The following is a 9,654-nucleotide window of genomic DNA, read 5'->3' on the forward strand; positions in this document are numbered from 1 at the left end:
GGGGGGGGGCTATTCATTCAGTAGGAGTAAGGGAGAGGGAGTGAGGGAGTGAGATATCAAGAAAAAGGCGGAGAGAGTGCGAGAGATTGCAGGGAAAGGAAGAAAAAGAAGAAATACTACAGAAAGCTATATTTAGAAATTATTTAGTTCCTTAGAAAGATTTAAGCAAAACAACGTCTCTGGGAATACATGATGTTTAAGGGAGTAAGGGAGAGGGAGTGAGATATCAAGAAAAAGGCGGAGAGAGTGCGAGAGATTGTGCAAGGTAGGGAAAGGAAGAAAAATAAGAAATACTACCGAAAGCTATATTTAGAATATATTTAGTTCCTTAGAAATATTTAAGCAAAACAACGTCTCTGGGAATACATGATGTTTACGTTTAATTGTTTGACACCTCGCCAGTCTTTCAGCAGCAGAGCGGCAGGTCTCGGCCCTCTTCTAGCAGCGGCCTCTTACCTGCGACGTAGACGTAGACGGAGGTTTGCCTGGACGTGCGGTGCCGATAGCGGCAGCGGAACGCGCCGGTGTGCTGCGCGAGGGCCGGGCTGAGCGCCAGACGACTGCAGTACAGCGTGCCCGTCCTGCCGCAGCGAGACTCCTCGACCACCACGCTCTGGTGGTCTTTGGCTAGACCCGCGGGGAACGCCCACGACAGCTCCCAGCGGCCCCTGAAAAGGTCAACAGATGTAATGGGCTGTGAAACTCTGCACGCAAATGTCGAATTGCTTATGATATATACAGTGGTAAATCTGTTTAGTTATTACACAAATAAATGTGGTGTATTGAATCACAAAGAGCTCCCCTCACTTCACACGTTTGTGATTGTTGGGCATTACAGGGGATAACTGTGTAAATGCTAAATTCTTCTAAAATAGCAGATATAGGGCTCCATTTTCGTCACCGCTAAACCCCTTATCCCTAAACTTCTTTGCCTTTTTTTTTTACTATTTTGAAAAACATTTTTGAATCGTTCAACTAGCCAATCTACATTGACACGTTGTGAGCTTGTAGACTGGCCATTTTAACTATTAAAAAATGTTTTGCAAAATAGTAAAAATAGGCAAAGAAGTTTAGGGATAAGGGGTTTAGCGGTGACGAAAATGGAGCCCATAGCCTACAAGTTCACTTTGTGATGAGACCTGATGTGTTGTGAGCTTTTAGATTGTGTTTTTGAGAACAGGGCTTATGTGGTTAAACAATCTATACCACCCACCTGCAGTTGAGTTGTAGAGTCTGATTGGTCTCCAGGACCAGCTGCCGAGCCTTCACGTCTAGAGATGGAACACTATATTTCCCCTTTGGCTCCTTGTCTGAAGAAACAGGGGAATGAATGGAAGGAGACACAGAGTGCAAATTAATGAATGGTAGAGAAGGAACAGCTCTAGTACCAACCTACTGTATGGCCATGATGGTCGGTCAGTCAGTTCTACTACTAGACCAAGGCATGCTATAAAATGAATCAGAGCTTTGAACTAAAGGCTCATGGGCTATCCACTGCCCAGGTCATACACAGAGGCCCCTTTTCCACCGGTTGGTTCCCAATGGGAACCGGTTCAGTTCTTTTTGGTTTTTAGTCCATGAGCCAGAGCTCCAAAATTGAAACATTAATTATGAAGCCAAAAATAACTGAACCGGTTCCCATTGGGAACCAACCAGTGGAAAGGGGGTCTAAGTGGGTACGTGAATCTCATTTGACTGTGAGAATATTACAAAACACCCCCCCCTGAGAATCTACATCTCACTCCCACCCACAATAGCTGGATTTCTAATGGTTTCCTATGGTCAATAGTCAAAAGACTCATTTTTCCAGAAAAAGGTTCTGACGAAATGCCAATTCACCCGCCTGATTAATAGTGATGTCAAGATGTGATCCACACTAACCCAAACAACACACAAACACAGCAATGTCTCAGGACCAGTTTTGGTACATCACAGTTCCGCACACATAACTCCCCACCCCTCACCTCCCCCACCCAGGTCAGAATGCCAGTGACTCCCTCTTCACATCCCCTTTCTCAAGCCACCAGGGCCACTTGACAACCTCTGTGGAAATGCGTAAGCAGTGTCCCTATAGCTCTCTTGTTTATCAAACGAAAGCATTGCTCCCACTGCATCTCTGAGGCTTATTAATGAGAGATAAAGACCACCGTCTGTCCACCCTTCCTTCCTCCAACTACAGGGGAAACATCATTCAGAAGAGTCTGTCCTTGAATCCAGCTCCTCCGTACGGATCATGCTCAAATGCATGCCGACACCAGCTCCCGTCAGCAGCACATTGGCATGTCACTATACTCTTTCACTGTAAATAGTTGAAAACGTTCATTTGACTGAGTTCACCACAATGCCAGCCTCTCGGAGTGAATTTATTGCCCTTCATTGTCGTCATTATTGTTCCCAGTAGATGTCCCATTGAGAAGATCTAGATTTACTCACACTGCCTGCACTTCCTGAACTATTTCCTTCGTTTTTACACACACTACACAATGTGCGAGTAGACGTTGGGTAATATCTGATACTTCCGTGACCGCGGAGAGCAAAGGTCTGTTTCCCAGTGGATTTATCATCTATGAAGGCTAAAAAACAAATTGAGCCCCCGGCCAGGCCCCTCGCAAAAATGCGAGGGCCACAATAAGGCAAACATTTCTAAATTTCATTATGCTTTAAGTAGCATGTGACGTGTCAAACTAGGGGGTTTTCATGATTCTGAATCCATTCCAAGCATTAGTTTTGTGCAAAAAACAATCCTTGGGCTAAATGCGGCCATAGCCACTTGTGCCATTTGTGATGACGGATATGGTCGTTTTTAGCCCAAGGGGTGTTTTTTGTGCAAAACTAATGCTTGGAATGGATTCAGAATCATGAAAACCCAGTTTGACACGTCACATATGCTACTTAAAAGGAGAATTCCATGCTAGAAGGCGACTGTGGCTCAAGAGGTAGAGCAGGTCGTCCAATGATCCATGGGTCGGCGGTTCGAATCCCGGCTCCTCCTGTCTACATGTCGAAGTGTCCTTGGGCAAGACACTGAACCCCAAATTGCTCCCGATGTGCTGGTTGGTACCTTGCATGGCTTCCGCCGCAATCGGTGTATGAATGTGTGTGTGAATGGGTGAATGTAATGCACAATCTATGTAAAGCGCCTTGGATAAAGGTGCTATATAAATGCACCATTTACCATTTAGAAGGCTTTCTTACCTTTCTTACCTTTCTTTGTAGTTGTTACGTCCCCACCAAAGAGGTCCAGGTGTTTTTTTGTGCAAAAACTCCTTATTGGCTATTTCCCCTACCATAAGCCCTCAATGAATTGCATTGAATTGAATGGGAATTGAATGGGGCTATGGGGTGTTGTGCTAATTCGCTTATTTCCATCGAAATAAGTAGTAAACTGTGCCGCTTGGGATATTATTTACATTATGAAGAGAGGATATATACAAAAAATCACACCCGTGTGAACTGAGTGGTGTAAGGTTTTATATAGCTTGATCAGCTCTGATCTGACGTAATGAAATCACACCCGGATGTGATTTCACAACTGGCTTTTTTTGTGCAGAAAAAATGAGCATGGTTGCTACGGTCATCCAGTTCACCCGGGTGTGATTTAATTACGTCAGAAATTATTTTGAACATAGCAACCATGCTCATTTTTTTCTGCACACAAAAGCCAGTTGTAGGAGTGGTTTACACCACTCAAAAAAATAGCCCCATTCAATTCAATGCAATTCATTTAGGGCTTATAGGGGAAATAGCCAATAAGGAGCTTTTGCACAAAATAACACCTGGACCTCTTTGGTGGGGACGTAACAACTACAAAGAAAGGTAAGAAAGCCTTTTAGTATGGAATTCTCCTTTAAAGCATAATGAAATTTAGAAATGTTTGCCTTATTGTGCCTTAACAGATTGTTAATGGTGGCCATATGGATTTGGGGCTCTCATGAATTCTGCCCGCATTTTTGCGAGTTTTTTTTTTTTACCCATAGAAAATAAATCCACTGAGAAACGTACATGTATTGTATACGGACCTTTGCTCTCCACGGTCACAGAAGTATCAGATATTACCCATGAGTCAGAATCACACAGAAACAGAAAAGACATGGTGGCTCTCTCTCTTACTCACTCATGCACGAGTGCACCCGCACCATGAGGCGGTGGAGACATTTTTTAGGTATGACACACACACACACACACACACACACACACACACAGTAGATGATGGGTATGACACCATCTACTGTAAAACACATGAGAAAAAGAGTGATTTTGAGATCAGTGCATGATTTGTAACGTTCTTATGCCATCAGAATACGTACTGTAACCTCAATGTCATGCATCATCAGCACTTTACTTCAATTGTTTTGTGCAATGCATACATGTTCTAAATATCATGGCAAAATATATTGAATTACATTTTATCAAATTAATTCTGACCTACATTGAATTTAATTATGTTAAATTAAATTAAATATGTATTAATTTTCTTTCTTTTTGGAACCTTTGCACATGCAGGCACCAGGCTAACTTACAAAAAATAGGAGGGAGCAAGAGGCTTTACAAAAGTATTTTTTCTAAAGGATGTATAAATTATACACTAGGCTATAGGCAGTTTTTACGTCCATGCATGGACGTACCTCTTCAGGAGACAGATATGTCTGAGAACCCATTTGATTTCGCGTTAGGATTAGGAACGTTATAGTTTCAGTGTTTTTAACCAACCAATATACACCCGTGGGAGTACCGTGGTGCGCCCTCACCCTAACCAGCAGCACACCTAAACCTAACCTTAACCCATGTCTAACCAATGACTATAGTCTAAACTAAGTATGCACCCCCTCCACCAGATCTCAACCCCAGGCTCTGTTTTAGCAATAATGCACTGATTAGCCTCAGTTCCTGCAGCAGCAATCGCATGTTTCCTTGAGCTGTAGCCCTACATGATGACCTCTTGGTCATTTTATTAGAACTTCCATTTCACAAACTCATCATCAGGCTCTCAGGAAACAACGCCCTGTGCGTGTCGAGTCTATACCAGCGCCAAGCGCTGCCAAGTCAGGCCGCACAGGTCCACGACTCCACGTTATCCAAACAGTATCCCGTAGCATCGCGCTTATCTCACTGGAAACACTCAGTGCTATAAGTTTACACGTCCAATAACAACCCACGCCAGTGACGCCACACGACCATGCAGATTATCCAAAACCAAGGCCAGAAAAATGCAATGTGCCAAGAGAGCGCTGCATGTGTCTATGGAGGCCTACATCGTGCTCTTTTATAAATAAGGGATGGAGTGGTGGAATCTGGCATACATGTGTGTTTGGAGAAAAAGACGCAAAGGGACCGTCTGTCGTCTGACAGCTGATGTCCTTAATCCAAGTTAATTTAACAATCAATCCAGAGACTTTGATGAATTGACCCTCTTGTAAACAAGTGTAATGCTTTATTGGGTCGTCCACTCACAGTTAACAGTCTTTGTATTGAGTTTGTGCTTGAAATGTACTGTAATTCTGCATACATATTTCAATCAATCAATCAATCAATCAATCAAACTTAAACTACCGGTACTTAAATGACATCAGAGCGACTTTGCTTCTGTCTCTCAATGATGAAACCTTAAACCTGGCCCATATACAGTATACAGTCAAGATACTAATAAGTTTGGTGAGTGCTTTCTAAGTTTCTATGACCGTTTTATTTCGTTTTGTAAATACAAATTCAACTCAATCAATTAAATCAACCCAACGGTTGAATTAACAACAGAAGACTCAGTTGCACATGCCTACGTTTCTGTATCGATTGCATCAGCCAAAAAAGTTGCAAGTCAGGCTACTCACCTTTTGCGTATACATACGACAATCCAAATATTATACAGAAGAAAGTGAACGTCATGTTGCCTCACGACTCCCTGTGTGCCGAGAACGTTTTGAAGATGAAAAAAGGCGCACACGTTTATGTTTATAATCCTGCGTGTCTTCCCAGTAGAGGAACCTTTGGCACAGTACAGTTCAGCATGAGTGGTGAGGTGAGTGTGGAAATGGTGCGCTTCCTGAGGAGAGCTACAGGAGATCAACAGAACTCTAGACGCATGAACTCCAGTGCAACTTTTTCCCATCGTATTCGATAGTGCCACAGATTTATACGGTTCCCACAGCCACCGGATAACGGACATCCGTGACGTCCATTGACACACCCATGGCGCGTAGCCTACACAGGCTATCATAGCAGGTCCACCCGCAACTGTGTGCTGTCGGTTCATACAGTTTGGATATAATACAACAAATCGACAGTTCGGACTTCGGACGGTATATATGTTTGAACCACAATTAGGCCATTATAACTTGTTCGGCCCCAAGGAAGAAGTTTGTGTTAAAGCACCGTCATGAATGATAAGGGAAGATTTGTGCGTAAAGACGCACGGTGGTGATGGTGCGTAAATATTGGATCTCTTGATTGTTAGACGTGTATGAACTTGGCACGTAGGTTCAGGGGTACACGTACGGGGTGGTGGCGGGACGTCCTAAATAACTTATTTCCCCTTCATCCCTCAACATTTAAAAAGGAAGGCTATACTTTTGTGGAGCATACTGTAGGCTATACCACTTCCACATTGCAAAGCAAGGGACAAAATCATCTCACATAACTAATTCCTTCTTGAAATCACAGTCATATGCCAAACAATGGAACATTGTGGTTTTTGGCTGACATGTTTAGTACCAGATAAATATGATTTGTTGTAACCATTTGTTGACTATGGCAATATTTCTAAATATATAGATGCCTATGGAATCCCCAGCTAGAAGGCAAGAATACTATATCAACGATGGTGTCTTCGTTTTAAATCCATTATCCAAGTCACAGAACTCGTCAAAATATGAAAAAATAAAGAAAAGAAAATGTGTAAGAAAGTATCATGAACCGTAACCTCATTAAGACTCAGTGAAGATTGTACAGGAGAAGATAACACCACAACATGCTGCCACTGATAATAGTGTATTTAATATGAATGCAAAATCCTCTCATTATCTTAAACAATAATGTACAAACAAGTTGTATTTCAAAAACCAAAATGATCATTTTGAATGGCACTTTTTATCACTCCCTCATGACAAAGAAGAGGTGATGCTAAAGATTGGCCACTGGGCGGTGATATCAGCTGTCTGAAGGCAGATGAGACAGGAGAGGGGCTCAATGTGTCCCATTGGATGAGGGCTCTTTCACTGTAGCTTATAAACTGTGACATTTTGCAGTCATTCAGAAAGTTTGCAAAAGCATGCACATCCAATTAAAGAATAAACACCAGGTGATCCACAGAAGAACACATGAGAAAAAATTTAAATAGAGTGCGCACACTGGACAATGCTCCCATGAACATTTACAGTACTGGATTACCACCAAGTGATAGTTGGAGCATCAAGCTCTTCTTTAGACAGAATCATACAGACCTGTCAGGTGACCTGGCCAAGTACATATTTGAAGGGGGATGCAGACGTTTATCCGACATACCAAAGGTCCGACATGCTGAAATCACCCGTCGCTACCGACACCCACTGGTCCGACACTGCGTTGCACCGTGCTTGCGGTTAGGGTTAGGTTAGGGGTGTCTCTAATATGACACACCTGACCAGATGCGTCTGCAAAAAAAAAAACATTCAGAGGGGAAGAAAATATGAATGGAAAAAATAGAGTCCGCAACACCGGTATGAAAACTGAGCTTTTTCTGACTCTATTTCCCCTCTATTACCGTTGTAAGAAAATATGAATAAAATAATTTCGAGGATAAAATAGGAAAGTTAGGGGGTGGCAATTGCCATCTACCAGAACTCCAAATACTGCCCTTGCGATGATCCAATAAATGTTCTGTGGGATGTCGCTTGGGGCACCGGTCCAACTGGCGTCACCACCGAGGCGAGCAGGAGAGGATTCAGCAACTAAAGACAGCACTGAGCACTGCTGGGTCAAGTGGTTGATGGAAGGTATGTGCCTGTAAACATTCTCAATCAACTTGACACCTGGGCTGATTGTCAGAGTGCTGACAGCTTGTTTGCAACTCAAAAAGGTGCCTCTGTTGTTGGTTTTGGTCAGCACTCTTCACAGTTCATGGGAGCATTGTGTGGAGTTGTGGACAGTATATCTTCCACTTTGCAGTCATTCACATGGACCTTGGCTTCGGTCCCAGACGGAGGAAGCCCCATGGGAAGATTGTGTCTTCATTACACCATGTTGGTCTTTCTGGAACTGACCTTCAAACCAGCCGTCTGGTTGTATTTTAACCCATTTTGAGCGGGAAGCATTATGTTATGCTTTAGCCATTGAAAAATAGCAGATCTACAAGCTCATAGCGCTACGAGCTTGTAGGTCTGCTATTTTTGAAAAATCGAAGAACGACTGACATAGAAACAGCTTTTTCAGAAAACTGTCAGGATGTAGAAGACATTTTTAGAATCTGATCTCAGGTCAGAATGGGTTAAGAAATGTCATAACAAACTGGCAGGAGAGGATAAAATAGACAGCATAGGATATAACATGAAAATAGCAAAGTATACAATCATTCCCTACCTGGGCCTTATGCTCACTCCACTACAAATACACTATTTAAAAAGGAACCTATTATGACTCAAATAAACGTTTGATATTCAAATACACATACATACATACATACAGTACATGTTAATAGATGCATACAATGTGTCATGATGAACATACAGTACATGGACAAGTGTAAATGAGGACAACACCAGATTTGACTGAGAGACTGCCATCGCGCAAATTACAGCTTTTCACCAGAGGAGAAAAGCTTTTTTTTTTTTTTAAATGAGTTAATAGCACAGCCAGACTCTTCACATACTAGAGCATGTCTGAAATAAGTGTCAGAGCTGAAATCGACATGTAAATATGAAATAAATGCTTAAACATGTAGCTAGGTGTAATGTTAGAGACCACAGAAGTGAACCTTTCAAGCCTGTTTTCTCAACTCGCTGTGTTCTGCAAGACATTACTCTATAAGCCATATCTCCAAAACTGGTGGGTCAAACTGAACAACCAATATGTCAATTTGAAGCTGTGATTCCCTGCTTTCATATGACATGAAAAAACGAAAATTCAAATCCAAAATCCAATGGCAGTCCCTCAGTCAAATTTAGTCACATACAGCTACATACTTACAGGGAGAGAACTCATCCCACACACAATGAGAGGAGAGAATAGACTTCTTTTGGCCTAGTGTGTGCAACATGTGCCATGCTCGCCGTCTCCTCACTGAACGACACAGCTGAGAGAAATGGTGTCAAAATTTGCGAGAGAAAGAGGTGAGAACAGCTGTAGTGCTGAGCTATAGGAGAGAAGGACACCATGACAGAGAGAGTGAGGAAGACACACACGGAATGTGTCCATTTCCGGCCTTATGCCCCAACCGGGACAAAGAGGATAAGTAAGTAAGTATAGCAATGGACTAGAGGCAATCGTAATGAACTCGGCCAGTCCGGGGAAGTAAGAGCACCTGCCATGTTTCGCCTTGTGTCGGCCGGACCCCCTAAAAGTAGCAGTGACCCCTGACTGAATGTGTTCTTATGAATATCATCCTTTAGTCTGAGCATGGCTTCCGTTTCTGAACCGTTAGAAGTTTGGTTTGTGTCTCTGTCCCTCTGTGTGTCATTCAGTCATCAG

At 42.7% G+C, this 9,654-nt stretch overlaps 1 protein-coding gene across 1 annotated transcript in view; it reads right to left on the reverse strand.

The window, feature by feature from the left end:
* flt1 (fms related receptor tyrosine kinase 1) overlaps window positions 1–6,003 on the reverse strand; it is an 85,816-nt gene extending 79,813 nt beyond the window's left edge. The window contains exons 1-3 of the mRNA XM_079489290.1: window positions 5,826–6,003; window positions 1,214–1,310; window positions 457–668 (exon numbers count right to left, since the gene is read on the reverse strand). Of these exons, the coding sequence (XP_079345416.1) occupies window positions 457–668; window positions 1,214–1,310; window positions 5,826–5,880 (364 nt within the window). The 5' untranslated portion in view covers window positions 5,881–6,003. The remainder of the gene's footprint in view (window positions 1–456; window positions 669–1,213; window positions 1,311–5,825) is intronic.
* Window positions 6,004–9,654: the final 3,651 nt, after the last annotated feature.

This window comes from Electrona antarctica (assembly GCF_951216825.1).
Source record: "Electrona antarctica genome assembly, chromosome: 20".
Classification (NCBI taxonomy): Eukaryota; Metazoa; Chordata; class Actinopteri; order Myctophiformes; family Myctophidae; genus Electrona; species Electrona antarctica.